The sequence below is a fragment of the Chelonoidis abingdonii genome, chromosome 1 (assembly GCF_003597395.2).
Source record: "Chelonoidis abingdonii isolate Lonesome George chromosome 1, CheloAbing_2.0, whole genome shotgun sequence".
Lineage (NCBI taxonomy): Eukaryota > Metazoa > Chordata > Testudines > Testudinidae > Chelonoidis > Chelonoidis abingdonii.
The window spans coordinates 86520323-86537503 of NC_133769.1; the positions used below are offsets into that span (position 1 = coordinate 86520323).

General features: G+C 43.2%; 1 protein-coding gene across 6 annotated transcripts in view; it reads right to left on the reverse strand.

Moving 5' to 3' along the window:
• Window positions 1-17181, reverse strand: part of EEA1 (early endosome antigen 1) — a 158981-nt gene that overhangs the window by 20855 nt on the left and 120945 nt on the right. For 4 of the 6 annotated variants that reach the window (XR_004371641.2, XM_032765128.2, XM_032765120.2 and 1 more), the window contains 4 exons: window positions 11527-11712; window positions 10976-11107; window positions 7205-7390; window positions 6386-6624 (listed from right to left, as the gene is read on the reverse strand). Coding sequence is in view for 5 of the 6 variants with exons in the window: in XM_032765128.2 (XP_032621019.1) it covers window positions 6386-6624; window positions 7205-7390; window positions 10976-11107; window positions 11527-11712 (743 nt within the window). In the remaining variant the exon portion in view is untranslated. Of the gene's footprint in view, window positions 1-5231; window positions 5515-6385; window positions 6625-7204; window positions 7391-10975; window positions 11108-11526; window positions 11713-17181 lie in introns of those variants that run through there. The other 2 variants (XM_075066948.1, XM_075066940.1) reach the window with 2 other exon arrangements.

Here is a 17181-nt window from a genome sequence, read left to right on the forward strand (position 1 = left end):
GCTCCACTCTGTGAGCAGCGGGGGGACCGGATGCCGGGGACTGCCAGATGGTCGTGGCATTGGCTTGAATGGTCCGAATAAAAGGAAAGGCGACTCGAGTGGGCACGTTGGCCGACAGTATGCTCACTACCGGGTCCTCAATCTCGGAGACCTCCTCAGCCTGCAAATTCATGTTTTGTGCCACACGCCTGAGGAGCTCCTGATGTGCCCTGAGGTCAAGCGGAGGGGGACTGGTGGATGTCGTTCCTGCCACTGCCTCATCCGGGGAGGATGACGAGGAGAGACCTGGCAGGAGTGGATCTGCCGAAGGCTCTGCCTGGAGCACTGCGTCTGACTCTGGAGGGTGCTCAGGGTCTTGAGGCTGAGACGACCTCTCCTCTGTAGGGGAAGGAGGAGGACGGGAAGATGTGGCCTCCGGAGCCCTGTGTTCGGAAGCAGACGAACGCGGGGGAATCTGTTGAGGGCCCTGGGCTTGGTGGTACGCCCAGGGAGTCCAGAAACCCCACTGCTGCGGACCATGCTCCTGAGGCTGGGGCTCGTGAAACAGAGCAGCAGGTCTGTCGGTGTCCAGGTACGCGCTGTCCGCTTGTGAAGAGACCGATGGCTGGCATGACGGCCAGGGAGGAGCCGAACGGGAGTGGTACGGATCCATTGCTCCTGATGGTGGAGACCTCCTTGGTGCCGGAGATCGGTGCCGGGAGTCATAACGGCGCCGCGATCGAGACCGGGATCTGCCACCAGCTCGGTGCCGGGAGGTCGACCTGGATCTGGACTGCCGACGGCGAGAACGTCTCCTCGAATCTCGGTGCTGGTAGTGATGGCTCGAGCCGGAGCGGTGCCGGGAGTATCAGGACTGGTGTGATGAGGACCTGCGCTGCAAGTACGACCGGTACCGCCACGGAGAGCGGTGCCGGGACTGCGAGCGGTGTCTTGAGCGAGACTCCCACGGGACCGGGAATGGCGCCGGGACCTTGATGGTGATCAGTGCCGACTCAGGGAATCCAGAGACGGCGCTTGCATGGTCACTGGCTTGCCCTTAGATTGAGGAACCCGCACTGGCGGTGCTGGGGGTTGGGGCAGCGCAGGCTCCGTCAGGGCAATGAGGTCCCTAGCCTAGGGGAATGTCTCGGGCGTTGATGGGACCATCAGCTCGACCCCAGATCTTAGTGGGGAGCTGAGAGGGACCGGACTCGACGGACCTCCCAGGCCCGGAGTTGACGGAATCCCTGGTGTTGGTGCTGCGGCCGGAGTCGGTGCCGCGTGTTCCGTCCGAGCCTGCTTGGCCGGGGTGGAGGACGCTGACAGTTTTTTCCCGGGGCCCGGTGCCAGAGAAGGTTGGTGCCGAGGCGTTTTCTCGGGCCCGGAGCGGTCCGGTGCCATAACTGAGACGGTATCCGGTGCCAAGGACAAAGGGTTAAGCGCCACTTCCATGAGGAGAGTCTTTAGGCGCTGGTCTCTCTCCTTTTTGGTCCTTGGCTTAAAGGCCTTGCAAATTCAGCACTTCTCAGAGATATGCGATTCCCCAAGGCACTTCAGGCAGGAGTCGTGGGGATCGCTAGTGGGCATTGGCTTTTTGCAGGCCGAGCACGGTTTGAACCCCGGCGAACCGGGCATGAGCCCGGCGCCGGGTGCAGGGGGGGCTAAAACCCCAAGCCCGCTAACTATATACAACAAGTAAATAACAACTATAAACTATTCTATACTTTAACTATAACTATAACTATAACTAGTAGAACAACGAACAAGGAGAAGCTAGGGACGTGTAGGACAGCTATGCCTCGCTCCACAGTTCCAACGACCGACATGGCTGTAAGAAGGAACTGAGGAGTGGTCGGGCCGGCAGGGGTATATATCAGCCACCATGGCGGCGCCACTCTAGGGGGCGACCTGCCGGCCCGCCGGAGTTGCTAGGGTAAAAGTCTTCCGACGAGCGTGCACGCGCGGCGCGTACACCTACTGGAATGGATATGAGCAATCACTCGAAGAATCCTTTGTTCCAAAAACAGTTCCAAGCCTAGTGTATGGAAAAATATAGGTACCCAAAATGGAGTTCAGTATCATGTGGTCTGGTCATGTGCCCTTGCTGAGTCATAGCAGCCATTACTTACAGGCAGGCTGAAATCTTTATAGGAAGGGTAAGCTTTTTCACAGCCTATTGTCTTTCACAGCCTATTGCACTATCTAGCTTCATCACTGTTGTACCTGAAAGGCTAGCTCTGGGTGTTTTCCAGAGTAAGCACATTTGAAATACAGCTCCATAGTCAATATTCATAACTTCATATACAAAAATGATATATGCATACAAATAAGATAATCATATTCAGCAAGTCATAACTTTTTCAATGACATCTCACATGACCCATCTTGTACAAAATGTATCTTAATCATGCCATAATCATATCATATATAATAATTTCACTATGATGAATATGTGGTGTAGTGGTTTTCCTCTCAGAAAAGCTGCCACTATTCACAGGCATTTTGTAAAGACTCTGGGTGCAGCGGAAAGGCCAAAGGAAAGGCCTTGTACTGGAAATGGTTCTGGTCAATGGTGAAACACAGGTACTTCCTGTGTGATGGTCTTATCGAAATATGAAAGTAAGCATCTTTTATGTCAAAAGCAGCAAACCAAAGAAAAGGACACAATAATGGAACCCAGAGTTAACATTCTAAAGTGAAACTTTCAAATATATGTGCTCAGCTTTCTCAGATCCAAGACTGGGCAAAGACCTTGTAATATTTGGATTAGGAAACTGTGGCAGTAGAAACCCCAATTTCTGAAATTTACCAGAACCTCTTCTATCAGTCCTTCCCCAAGTAAAAAGTTGATTTCAAACAGTGGCATAAACAGTCTCCAAAGAATAGGGGGATAGAATCCAAAGTTGGTTTGCTGCTCTCTAACCCCATGTCAAACTGAAGGTCTATCTGTCAGAAGTAGTGAAAGATGAATTATTTTGTCTCAGCTTAGACTTAAATGGATGCCTTCTATACTGGTGTTAGGATGATGATGACTGCTGTTGTTATTGCTACTGGTAGTATTGTCTACCTCTGTTGGAATATGAAGAATAATGAGCACAATATTGTCTGATATCTGAAGGCAGGTGTAGGAATTCTTCTCTTAAAAAGCTGTAAGAGACTCAGGGACCTGGCAGCTGTCTAGTCTCTTTCATTTTCTCTAACAATTCATCCATTTTTGAGCAAAATGGATCATCTCTCTCAAAAGGAAGATCTTCAATCTTCAACCTCATTTCTTAGGGCAGAGAAGAGGTGTGTAGCCATGCATGTCTGTGGATAGTTACTGCTGCAGCTGATATCGTCCTGATCTTGATGTATCGAAAGCATCAAAAGCCACTCTCAGTGCATGCATAGCAACATTTAGACTCACTTTAAAAAGAGCATTAGACAGTCTTCAGTGTTCCTCAGGAAGATTCTTTGTAAAAAAGAAAGATCTTGTCCTAGAAATGAAACTTATCTGTCCAGGACAGCTAGGTAGTTAGCCATTCTCATGTTCACAGAAGCTGAAAAAAATACCTTTCTTCCACGCAATCTAATTATTTCCCTTTTCTGCCACTGGAGTAGAATGTAAAAGTCCCATTCTTGAATGTTACATTGTTGCAGCTACCACAAGAGAGTTAAAAGGAAAATGAACATGGAAAAAAGAAAACTATATGGGAACTCATACAACCAATCAGCTTTCTTAGCAATCATATAATATGAAGATAAGAGCATTCCATGCTGATTTTGGTGGCTGGCAGAGACCTTCCCAAAGAGGCAGAGATACTTTCTCAGCAGACATATTCCCCAGTATCAAAAAATAGGATAAGGAGTTTCCTGAAGTGAACTGAACGTAATTTTAACTTAGACACCATTCTGCTTACTGATTCCTGTAGTTCTATAGCATCCTCAGATAGTGAGGGAGCTGAGGCTACTCCATTGTTTTCCTCAGGGGAGGATTTGCCTGTGGGTTCTAAGTCCTGATGCACAATACCAGCTTGTGAAAACACATCAACTTCTTTCTCATCACAGAGAATATTCTGAATTTTTGTAGAGGACATATCTCTTGGTCTCAGATCCAATGGTGTAGGATTTGAATGCCTGGGATCCAACACATTAGTACGTGCTGAAGTTTCCTTGTCTCAGTGTGGAATCAAGGTCATCGCAGCTGAATGAGGTTGAAATGGAAGCCCTGGAATTGGCTAGTATGGCCAATGCATCCAGGAAGATACTTGCTACTCATGCCAATTTGTCCAGTTCTTTAGCATCTCACAGTAATGAGGAAACATCAACTTGCAATAATTTTTGTCACAAAACCAGCCTTGAGGTCGAGGCTGCACGTAGATTGATGTATCCATCTCCTTTTCTAAATGTGGATCAAAACCCAGAACTGATAAGGAACAAGGTATTACAGAGGTAGGGATCCACAGTAGCAACAAGGGTGGGAGAGTCTTTCTAGGTGAACCTATAGGTATGCGGGGAGGAAGTAGTAGCATCACAGAAGATCCATGTGTTGAGGAATCTACTGTTTTTTGTGTGAGGGAAAGCATTGTGTTGGATCCCTATCCAAATCTCTCTCTTCTGCTGAAGAAGTGTGAAACTGACCTGATAAATGCAGTTCCACAGGTACTTAAGTGGAAACCATCACTGATGGTATCAGTGCTGATACGAGAGAGAGATCTATCTATTTATTAGGTCCTGACCCAACAGAGTGATCTTGGTCTCCAATCAGTTTCACATCTGCATGTTTGCAGTCTGAAGGATCTGATGAGTTCCCTGAATAGAAGACAATGCAAGATCCAGAAAGGTGCTTGGTCTTGCTTCTTCTTCAGAACTGAAGGACCTGGTTCCAAAGAGGCCACAGGCATGGAAAGCATATTGTCTAAGGCCATTTCTGTTATTACTATGTTCTTTTTTTGAAAGCACGTCTGAGGTTTTTGTTGCTGACTGGGCAATCTTCTTCATTTTTGTATGCTAAAGAAGGCTGAAGTGCATCTGTGGTAGTGCTTGGAAGGAACTGAGGCAGTAACTGCTTCCATTCTCAGAATATGCTCAAACACTGATGGGAGGTGTACAGAGGAGGCACACGAATGTTCAGAATAGGCATTGCTAGAACAAGTTTGTACCATTCAACGGCACCAGTCGGCGCATATCCCAAGCGTGGCAATATGCCAAGGACATTCAAAGAAGCAGAGGTCCCTTCCTAGCCACAATTTAATGCCCAGGAACAAAATGTAATTGGTTAAAGCCTATTTTCAAAATGTTTTCATTTCTGTGTTTGTAACATTGTTTCAGAAAACTGGCTCTGATGAGTTTAGCACAGCAACAGGACTGCCATTGGAGATTTAAGCAGCTGTTAAAAAAAAGTCTCTAGCCCTTTTCCTTGCAGACCAAAAGCTCAAAACACAATTTGTTAAGGAAGCTTGATGGTCAGAAGAAGAGTTTTCCCACAGATACCCTCATAAAGGGTTTCCTTCATCTCACAAGTGGGTTCTTCCCTCATGCAGACCTCAGGATGTCCTGCAAACAGAAGAAAAAGAGCTCTGCTTCTGCAGAGTTTAGGAGATCTGTAGTAGAGGTAGCAAGAGGGATCTTAAGAGGTCAGAAGCCTAGGATGGGAAATCAAGAGGCCTGTAGGAGAGGGTTACATCTAGTGAGTTTGAGAAGCATGTCTGTCCTCTTTACGAGCTTTGAGAGGCTCACAATAGGCCCAACCATATGCTGAGTCCTAGAAGGGTCACTGGTGGCCACATCTGAAAGCCCAAAAGCCTCTTTTGTGTTATAGGGAGATGACAAGTCTGTTCAAGATCACTGGGAAATTGATGAATCTATTCTGACTCTGAAATAGAGGATCCTCAGTGGAGGGAGCCCCAAGGAACCAACTCAGATTATGGAAGTCCCCTCTGCAAGGCCTTCTAAGATTCATGAAGGCTACTGACTGTCCCTCCTAATGCTTGCATGTGTGCAGGATGGATTTGGAGAGGCTCCAAAAGAGCACAGTTAAGGACTTGCAGGGGATGGACACAAGCCTCTTAAGGTCAACATGGTTTGGGGCCTTGGTGAGCATCTTGAGTTTCATGAGGATGCAACTCATGATGCACCTGCCAAAGTTAGCAGGAGGTGGGCACTCCAACACAAAGCCCACAGGGTGTGGAGGCTCTTGTTTGGTTAGCTGGTTGACTGGTTCAACAGCCTGCTAAGACTTGCTGGGATTAAGGAGGGGAGCCTTTACTCTCTGGAAACCCCTACCTGGAGCACTGGGAGCAGTACAATACATACAAAATGTACGTAGAACACTAGGAAGACTGAAACACTATTTTTCAAATTTTAATTTATCGTTTTCCTAATAAGCAATCAAAAACACACACTCACATTACACTCACTGACTTACCTCTCCAGCAATGCTCTCCTCTCATCCTGATTATTTTGTATTGTTGCTTCTAAAACTGCAATCTCCCCACGCAAATCATCCATCTGTTTCTCTAGCTCACTGACCCTCCTTTGACTGCTCTGCCACTCTTTCTTCATTGTAGCGAGATTTTCATTCAGAGCTGTGATCTGCATCGTGAGCTTGGCTTCCACCTCCTCACGTTTTCTGTTTTCTTCTTCTTTCTCTTTTATCTCTGTGCGCTGAGAAAAAAGGAAAAACTGAACAATGAGCTATCAAATAGCTCTGAGTTTGTAACCGGGTTGGTGTGTTATCAACTTCAACATCAAAATTAAAATGATGGTAACACTTATCTCTGGTACATCTGCAAAACCATTTTTGATATTTTACAGCTAACAGGGAATTATTCGGGCATGTCTTTTCAAAGAGTGACTTTTTCTAATGGAACAATGTTCCTTACAAGTGAAAGAAAACTAGATTCTGCCCTTCTGGTATTGTTCAACTCAGGCAGAGAAATGAAAAACCGTGTACTTACAATTTCAAATCTAAATTAGTTTTAATTCATAAATGACTATTATACGAAACAAATGCCTGCTTATGGTCCCACTATGGATTTATAGCTAATTGTCAAAATAGTGCTGAGCCTATTGTACCTGAGTTTTCCTACAATATAATCTGTCTCACATTGAAGGTTTTTGGAAATATTTACAAATCATTGATTAAAAATGTAAATGCCATGAAATTAAAATTAAGTCTGCCTCCCTCCTTCTTTGAAAGGAACCAGAGACGTGCTAAATACACATAAATTCTGTACATGCTCACCAGTTTAGTTTCAATCTCAACATATTCCTTCTTCAGTTCTTCCTCTTTTTTTTTCAGCTGATCTTTGATAATTTGCTGATTCTTCTTCTCCTGTTCAAGAGCTAAATTCATGTTATCTACTTTGCCCTGCAGCTCTAGTTTCTGTTGAATCAATAGCTGCTTCGCATCCTTTAGATTTGTCACCTCCTGTTAAAATACAAGTTTAAACTATCATATAGGGTCTAAAAATAAAATGGTAAAACTTATCTGTGAACTAACTTCAGACTGAGGATAACTATTCCCTGGGATAGGAGAGCAAATGCCTTTATGGCACAAAATATCAACTGACTGTGACACTATAAAAAAAAAATTAAGTTTGTTACCTAGGTTACAAATTACTTCTTAGATTACTACAAATAGAAAAAAAAATTCTAATTTACTTCTCCACTAAAATAGTGGAAATTATGTTTGCTTACTTTCTGCCTTTCTGTCAAGTAGTAGGTTTGTCAATTTCACTTTTCTTTAAGTTGGATTCTAATAAATTTCACTCTCAGGTTTTCTGCACTAGGTAAGTGTTGCAAGGTGGGAGTTACAAGTTCTTGTGGTGGCAAGAAGGGAATTTTTATTTATTTAATCAATGCACTGGAAACAATTATTGCATGGGAGTGTTTCTAGACATCTTAAGTTTGTAAATATTTATCTACATATTGTACTGGAAATAGGGGTGCTAACTTTTCGTAGGACACATTCCATTGAAAGTCAAGACAAAACATCACAAGGATAAAGTCTTTTTTCTCCTTTCAAACCCATGGGTGGATGATATAGATTCATAGACTCGTAGGTCAGAAGGGACCAATATGATCATCTAGTCTGACCTCCTGCACAAAGCAGGCCACAGAACCCTACCCATCCACTTTTATAACAACCCCTAACCCATGACTGAGTTATTGAAGTCCTCAAAATTGTTTTGAAGACCCAACCTGCAGAGAAATCACCAGCAAGTGACCCACTGCCCCACGCTGCCAGAGGAAGGCGAAAACCTCCAGGCCCTCCAATCCGCCCTGGAGAAAATCCTTCCCGACCCCAAATATGGTAATCAGCTAAACCCTAAGCATGTGGGCAAGATCACAGCCAGCACCCAGAAATTCTCTGTCGTAACTCAGCTCCCATCCCATCCAACTCCCCTCACAGCACTGAAGCAACTTATCTGCTGATAATCCATAGATCAATTGCCCAATAAAAACTATCCCATCATATAATCCCCTCCATATACTTATCAAGCTTAGCTTTAACTTCCAATAAGTCTTTTGCCCCACTTACTTCCCTCGGAAGGCGTTCCAAACTTCACTCCCCTATGTTAGAACCTTCGTCTAATTTCAAGTTAAACTTCCTAATTATCCAGTTTGTACCCATTTGTCCTTGTGCCTACATTAGTACTAAGCTTAAATAATTCTTCTCCCTCCCTAACGTTAATCCCCCTGATATATTTATATAGAGCAAGCATATCCCCCCACAGCCTTCTTTTGGCCATATTTGATTTCATAAGTGGAGATATTTTTGGTTTCAGTCTGACTGCAACCACAGAGAACAAGAGGTGAATATTAAGCTGACATCCCAGTTTGTGTGTGTTTTAAAATTCTCTGCAGCTCTGTAAATTTCTTCTTTTTTTAGCACACAGGTTTCAGGAAGTGTGTGACAATTATAGTTAGTGTTCCCAAAATCAAAATACATTGGGCATTGAATTCTCTGGAAGTAATCATCATTTTTAGACACTGGATCACAAAAGAACATCTGAAAGCCATAGTATTTTTTTTTGTATTTCCATAGAACTTATAAATATTCAGGCTATTTTAAAATTAATTTACTTTAATTAGATTGTAAGCTCTTTGTGGGACGGACTGTATCTTCGTTTATACTCACAAAACCACCTACAACACTAGGGAGGCCAGCAGAAGCAAATACATACTATTAATAAATATACTATGTAATTAAATGTAGAAAATGTAGCCAGGCTGTCTTTTAAAAGTGTTAGATTTCAGAAGAGACAGAAAAGATTTAGAGATGTTAAATGTAACGAGCACTTATAATACAAACAAAAACTACAAAAAATAATTCAACACTCGATCCTCCAAATCTTCTCTTTTTCTTTTCTCTCTCTCTCTTTTTTTTTTTAAAGCGAAGTATCCTTATAAAGATTCAGTCTTGCCTCAAAGAGTGATTTTTAAAGTAGTTTCAACAAAATTGGTTTAACTAATATTGGTTTGATATTTTAATGTTGCAATAAATTACAAGCACTTAAGAGTGACAGGTAAGTACATTTTTAATGAATGTACACACTTTTTTAATTAGGATACAACCATTCAAAAACAGCTTAAAATCCTCCCACCCCGATAACGTCACACTTTACATAGCTTTCCTTATCAGTGAGAACATGTACCTTAATAAAACTAAGATGTTGGTTTTGCTTTGGGTTTTAGGTTTGTTTCTTGTTTTGTTGTAGGGCTTGAAGAGGCTGTTTAATTTCCTCACTTCTCAGAATTTGGGGGCACAGAGTGAGAACTTTTCCTCTTGTCCACTTTTTATTAAAACATTGGGAGAAAGCCTGGATATTTAATTGCTTAGAGTCATCTATATAAAAGGAGACAGCAGGGTCTAGAGGTTAGAGTACAGAATCTGAAGCCAGGAGACTTGGGTCACAACCAACTGACCCAGTCTTGCTGTGTGACCATGGAGAAATGACTTGGGCCTAATCCTCAAAGGGACTTAGGGATGGCAACTTCTAACTTTTAGGCCCTTGCCACCTCAGAGGAATCTACAAACCCTACTTAAGGTGCCCAGGCTCCCTACAGAATACCTGGGGAGAGAGAGGCATCTAAGAATGGGATCCACAGAAGCTAGGACACTAGGCAGGGGGCTGCCTAAAGTAGTCAATGGGAGATGCTGAGGAGAAAGGTGGGTCCTAGCCCTGCCTCTCTCAGAGAGTGAGGCACCTCAATCTGGGCTGGAAAAAGACACCTATCACCTAACCCACAGCCAAGGATCCTCTCCTGGAGTCAGGTGCATAAGCTGTTTCTTACAGAAGTGATGGCAGCGCACATCTAGCTCCTCACAAAACAGCCAAGGACCAGAGGGCATGGAAAGGCCTCCCTTATTAATCTTTAGTCCAATGGTTAGTGTACACAGTCAGAGTGTGGTAGTCCCCAGTTTGAGTACCCTACCCACAAGACTATAGAGTCATTCTCACTCTCTGGCCCAAAGCATATTTAATTATTTATACTCAGTAGAACAGCTTCAACAAGAGACACTGACCCACAACAAAATAACCAATAGCCCAGTGCTCTGAGAACACCAACTGGACGCGGCCCCACAAGATAGGCAGAGACATCTATCTTCACCTGGTTTGAGGATTCTGCTGGGGCTTAGCCATGAGAATAGGTGCCTGGAAGTCTAGACTGAGGTGTTATGTACTTACCCAGTGGCAGAAACTTTGGCACCTGGGGGACTTTTACAGAAAAAATTTAGGCACCTCCAGAGTTAGGTGGAAGCTGACCAGAGGTTTTGAAGATCTCCGCGCTTCCTAAAGTTTGGACTGGGGCGCCTGATGTGGGAGTTGGCTCCTAAGTACTTTTGTAGGTATGGGCCTTAATCTCTTTGTGCTTGAGTTCCTTCATGTGTAAAATGGAGACAGTAATACCCATCACTGCAAAGCAATTTGAGATTCTCTGACTGAACGTGTTACGTTCATGCATTTTCTTATTACTGTCTGTAGTTCCAATTTGTGTCTCAACATACCTTCTCAAATTCTTGCTTGCAGGTCCTAAGCTCTTCACTCAATTTAGTACTGTCTTTTTCCAGCTTACTCTTTATTTCCTGGAGCTCTGTTGTTTTAGATTTTTCATTAATCAAATCTTTTTCTTTCAAAACCTTGGGAAAAAAAATCAAAAGGAAAAATGGGACCTCATCCAGACTTCCACAGTTATCAAAAACCTCTTGATTACAAAGATTGCTGATGGGAGAATGATTGTATCAGACCTCCATCCACAATTATTTTGTCTGATCTTAGAGAAAACCCTATCATTTAGTTTAATCTTTAAAATCAATAATCTGTTTTTTCTTTTCACATTCATTTTGTTCAGTACATGGCCCCTCGGGGATAATTAACTTATGCTGAAATTGTTTTAATATATTCTGCCATTTCAACTATTTGTTTAAAATCTTTTATGTATCAGTGGTCCAATAAACTGCTGTAAGCGCAGGTATAAATTGCATTAGCACAATATTTCTAAATATGTTTCCACTAGAAAACAGGAAAGAGGAGAAAGGTAATGGGAAAAGTAAGTTACCTTGTCTTTCTGGATTTCCTGTAACATTTTGTTCTGTTCTTTCAGCTGCTGTTCTTTCTTTGACACCTCCTGCTCCAGAGTAGACTTTATAGTCTTAAGTTCTTGGATCAACTGATTAAGGTTACCAATTTGATTTCTGTTTGAAACTAATTCCTCTTGACCCAGAGCAAGTTTCTCCTCTGTGGACTAATTAAAAAAACAGTTCTGAAAATCATCTGTCAAAGCCATTTCAAGATCTCCAAATTAGTCACAATAATTTAAACACATGTTATGCATCTGCATGGAAAGACTAGCTTCTGGTGCATAGTACTTCTTTTTAAAATTTCAGTAGAACACAGTTAGTAGACTAACATCTGGGAAAAGAAAAACTTCTCCAATAATGTTTCCAGTAATAGGAGTTGGAGTTTACATGTTCAAATGCATCAAGAAGAAAAGAAGGAAAATACACAGTAAAAACATTAATGCAAAACAAATAAACTTATTTCTTCAGGCACTTGAATTGCTCTATGATTATAAGTAGTTGTACACATGAGAACTAGATAAAGTGGTAGGATGAGATTTTTCAGAAGCATTCAGTGCTATCTAAACTCTGTTCTTGTCGAGTTTTTCCATAGACTTCAATGGGAAGAGAGTTAGGCCCATCATGAGTGCTTCTGAAAATCCCACCTGTCTTGTAGCAAAGTCCCAAACTTCTTATGATTTCTCTCTTTCCCTCATATGTCTAACCTGTCTTCTTGGAAAGCAAGTTCTTTACATCCTCTTGTTGGGACAATGCCTATAACATTGTGAGAGCAACAGTAAAACACATGAGTAATAATAAGGTAACTGGAACTGAATGAAGTGACTGTTAATTTGTAATTAACAGCTGTTGAGCAATTATGAGAGAAGCAAACTGAAGTTCATCTTAGGGGAGGGCAAATCAGGAGCAGAAGTAATAATTTAAACACTTTGTCATGGACAAAAGAGGTTGCAATTCATTTCCAAAAGGTACTTTGAGAACAGTGTCTGAGCTAAGCAAGAGCAAAGGAAGAGACAAATTCTGTGAAACAGTGCTAGGTGTGTAAACACACAAATTATATAAAATTGGTTCAAGTTCCAATTAAGAAGACATCTCTATTAACTACATCTTAATTAAGTGGCACTTGCTGTGTGTAAATTAGAGCACATAGTAGACTGCACTTTAACTTCCAAACTTCATATAATACAAGTAATTATTGAAAATTTATTGAATGACATTATTCAAAAATATTTACACAGTATACAGTACAGCATACGCTGACTGCTATGTTTTCTCTCACCAATTTTTAGAACTTCTTGGTCTGTGTATGCACAATTAAAATTCCAATCATTCCTACCTGTAATGGTAAATTTAAAGGAAAAAAATCTGATGCAGACAAGGCTTATTTAAGGCTCACTACTCATTGATGCTAGCACCTGAAAATGTTTTTTACTTAACACAGCTGATAACCACTTAATTTCCACCAAATAAATTAAAACACTACAAGAAACTTAAGTGTTAAAAATAAAACTAAAGATTTAATCCCCTTCATAGAGTATGTGTTTGTTAAACTCCTCATCTTCTCTCGCTCAAAGTAAACTGTGGCTACTGTTACAGTGTTCCAAACTCTTATGATGTTTTCAGAAGCCTCACAATATCTGGTGTTCTTCTTAAAACCTCAGCTTGCTGGAATCATGAGATTGCATGAGTACTCAGTTTAAAAACAATTCTAGCTTTCATGGTGGTGCAGAAAAGCTTGAAAAGTCAGAGGCAAGTAAAAAGCCTCAATATTTTTAGATTTCGTGATGTGTAAGCCGCGTTTATAAATTCTGAGCCATCGAGGTTGGTGATACTACTTTTCTAACAGGAGCATTTCAACAGTAGTGTTTGAAAACAGAGTCGGCTACATCAATGGAAGGAACAGATGGTGACTCAAGACACTAGAACTAAGGAGTATCAGAAAAACGACCTGTTTTTCAGTAAACAAATAAATAACTGAACAACGCTTAAGGTCAGATTTATTGTTACCACTTAGAATCAAAAAGCTTCAGTAAGAGGATTATGTTGGGATTTAAGCACAGAGGGATAATACCTTATAAAAAGGCATATTATCTTTATGAAACTTAGACAATAAGCATATCCCAAACCATATTCAAAGACAGGTAAAAAGGAAAAGCACGTAAGGGTATGTCTACACTACGGGATTATTCCGATTTTACATAAACTGGTTTTGTAAAACAGATTGTATAAAGTCGAGTGCACGCAGCCACACTAAGCACATTAATTCGGTGGTGTGCGTCCATGTACCTAGGCTAGCGTCGATTTCTGGAGCGTTGCACTGTGGGTAGCTATCCCGTAGCTATCCCATAGTTCCCGCACTCTCCCCCGCCCATTGGAATTCTGGGTTGAGATCCCAATGCATGATGGTGCAAAAACAGTGTCGTGGGTGATTCTGGGTAAATGTCGTCACTCAAGCCTTCCTCCGTGAAAGCAACGGCAGACAATCATTTCGCGCCCTTTTTCTCTGGATTGCCCTGGCAGACGCCATAGCATGGCAACCATGGAGCCTGTTTTGTTTTTTGTCACTGTATGTGTACTGGATGCTGCTGACAGAGGCGGTACTGCAGTGCTACACAGCAGCATTCATTTGCCTTTGCAAGGTAGCAGAGATGGCTACCATCCCTACTGCACCGTCTGCCATTGTAAATTGGCAATGAGATTACAGTTATCAATCATTTTGTACCATTTGTAATTGGAAAGTGGCGATGACGGTTATCAATCATTTTGTACCATCTGCTGCTGTCATGGGTGCTCCTGGCTGGCCTCGCAGAGGTCAGCCAGGGGCGCATAGACAAAAATGGGGATGACTCCCCGGTCATTCCCTTCTTTATGTTTTGTCTAAAAATAGAGTCAGTCCTGCCTAGAATATGGGACAAGTCTACTAGAGAGCCAGAGAGCACAGCTGCTCCGAGTCAGAGCCCCAGAGATCCCGCAGAAATGATGAGCTGCATGACATTCTAGGGGGTGCCCCTGAAACAACCCCGCCCGTTGCTTCCCTCCTCCCACACCTCTCCTGGGCTACTGTGGCAGTGTCCCTCCATTTGTGTGATCAAGTAATAAAGAATGCAGGAATAAGAAACACTGACTTTTTAGCGAGATAAAATGAGGGGGAGGCAGCCTCCAGCTGCTATGATAGTCCAGGGAGTACAGAATCTTTTCTTAAGACACAAAAGGGGGCGGGGGGGCTGATGGAGCTCAGGCTCCTGCTGATATGATGGCGATGGTTACCCAGCATTTTGCATCGTCTGCCAGGAATGACAGGGAGTCATTCCCACTTTTACAAAGGCGCCCCCGGCCGACCTTACCGAGGCCCGCCAGGAGCACTCACGGGATGATGACGGTTTTCCACCATTTTGTACCCTCTGCCATCAGGAAAGGAAGGGGAGGGGATGCTGCTGTTCAGCGTCGCAGCACCATGTCTACCAGCAACATGCAATAGACATACGGTGACATTGAAAAATGGCAAGAAAAGATTTTTTTCCCTTTCACGGGGGGGGGGGGAGAGGGGTGGTAAATTGACGAGATATATCCTGAACCACCCAGGACAATGTTTTTGACCCTACAGGCACTGGGAGCTCAGCCAAGAATACAAATACTTTTTGGAGACTGCGGGGACTGTGGGATAGCTGAAGTACTCAGTACCCCCCCTCCCTCCCTCCATGAGCGTCCATTTGATTCTTTGGCTTTCTGTTACGCTTGTCATGCAGCACTGTGCTGAGTCCCTGCTGTGGTCTCTGTCTATCATAGCCTGGAGATTTTTTAAATGCTTTCTCATTTCGTCTTCTGTAACGGAGCTCTGATAGAACAGATTTGTCTCCCCATACAGCGATCAGATCCAGTATCTCCTGTACGGTCCATGCTGGAGCTCTTTTTGAATTTGGGACTGCATGGCCACCCGTGCTGATCAGAGCTCCACGCTGGGCAAACAGGAAATGAAATTCAAAAGTTCGCGGGGCTTTTCCTGTCTACCTGGCCACTGCCTCTGAGTTCAGATTGCTTTCCAGAGCGGTCACAATGGTGCACTGTGGGATACCACCCGGAGGCCAATACCGTTGATTTGCGGCCATACTAACCCTAATCCGACATGGCAATACCAATTCCAGCACTACTCCCCTCGTTGGGGAGGAGTACAGAAATTGGTTTAAAGAGCCCTTTATATCGATATAAAGGGCTTCGTTGTGTGGACGGGTGCAGGATTAAATCAGTTTAATGCTGCTAAATTCGGTTTAAAAGAGTAGTGTAGACCAGGCCTGAGTCTGTTTATATGGCTCCCATTACCACAGTGTCTGAACATCGCACAAGCATACAGGAATTTACCTTCACAATCCCCCTGTAGGCAGGGCAAGGCTAAAATCTCCACTGTACAGATGGGGAACTGACGCAGAGAGAAATTAAAGGCCTTGCTCTTGGCACACAGGGAGTTGGTGGAAGAGCTAAGAATCAAACTGAGACCTCCTCATCCAGTGTCTTACCTGCAAAAGCATCCCTCTCTGACCAAAAGCTCCCCTGTCTTTACACCCTACACGCTATTGTAATAATCTTTGTAGGAACCTTGTGAGGTATCATTTGAAACCTGATAATTCCCTGGTCAATAATATCATGGAGAAACGTATGTAGCAACATTACATGTAAAGTTATGAAATCCTCCTGTATGAAATTATTAGCACACATTCAAAACCATATAGTCCTGTCTAGTTAAAAGTAGTTAAACAGGTTTATCCTAAATAAAGGAATGTGTGTTTACCTCAGTTTACATATAGGTAGGAAACAGGATCCTCAAGGCAGCAAGGGGAGCAAATGGCAAGAGATAAAGCAAATTTGCATTTCAGCAAACACAGGTGAGAAGAAAAAGCATGGAATCTCCTACCCCACCAGGATCCATGTCACCTTCCTCACCATCTCAATAAACTGTGCTTTGAAGAGTAATCTTCAGAAGAATCCACTTTCAAGTTTCACTATACTATAAAAGAAAGTGCAGAGAACCCCAAGTTGTCTTTTTGGACCTCTGGGAAAGATCCTGACCAAGTAGAGGGTCAGTCACCATTAGGGGAGGTTCTAGACATTTCACTGCCCCAAGCATGGCGTCATGCCGTGGGGGGCGCTCTGCCGGTTGCCTGTCCTGCAGCTCTGATGGACCTGTCCATGGGACCAGAGGACCCTCCAGCAACTGGCAGAACGACTGGCAGAGCGCCCCCCACGGCATGCCGCCCCAAGCATGCACTTGGCATGCTGGGGCCTGGAGCCGCCCCTGATCACCATCTGGCTGGAAGACCAGGGGTGAGAAAGCCTACCTTGAACAAAACCTTGAACCAAAACTTGCTAGAGTAAGTTTTAGACTTTTAGATGCATGCTTTCCCTTTTATTTGCTTGTAACCATTTATAACTTATGCTTGAACTTACTTAATATCCTATTGCCTTTTGTTACTAAATGTGTTTTGTATCAGAGGGGTAGCCATGTTAGTCTGGATCTATAAAAGCAGCAAAGAGTCCTATGGCACCTTATAGACTAACAGATGTATTGGAGCATGAGCTTTCATGGGTGAATACCCACTTTGTCAGATGCATGAGACTTATTCAGGCCTCCTGACTATAGTGGC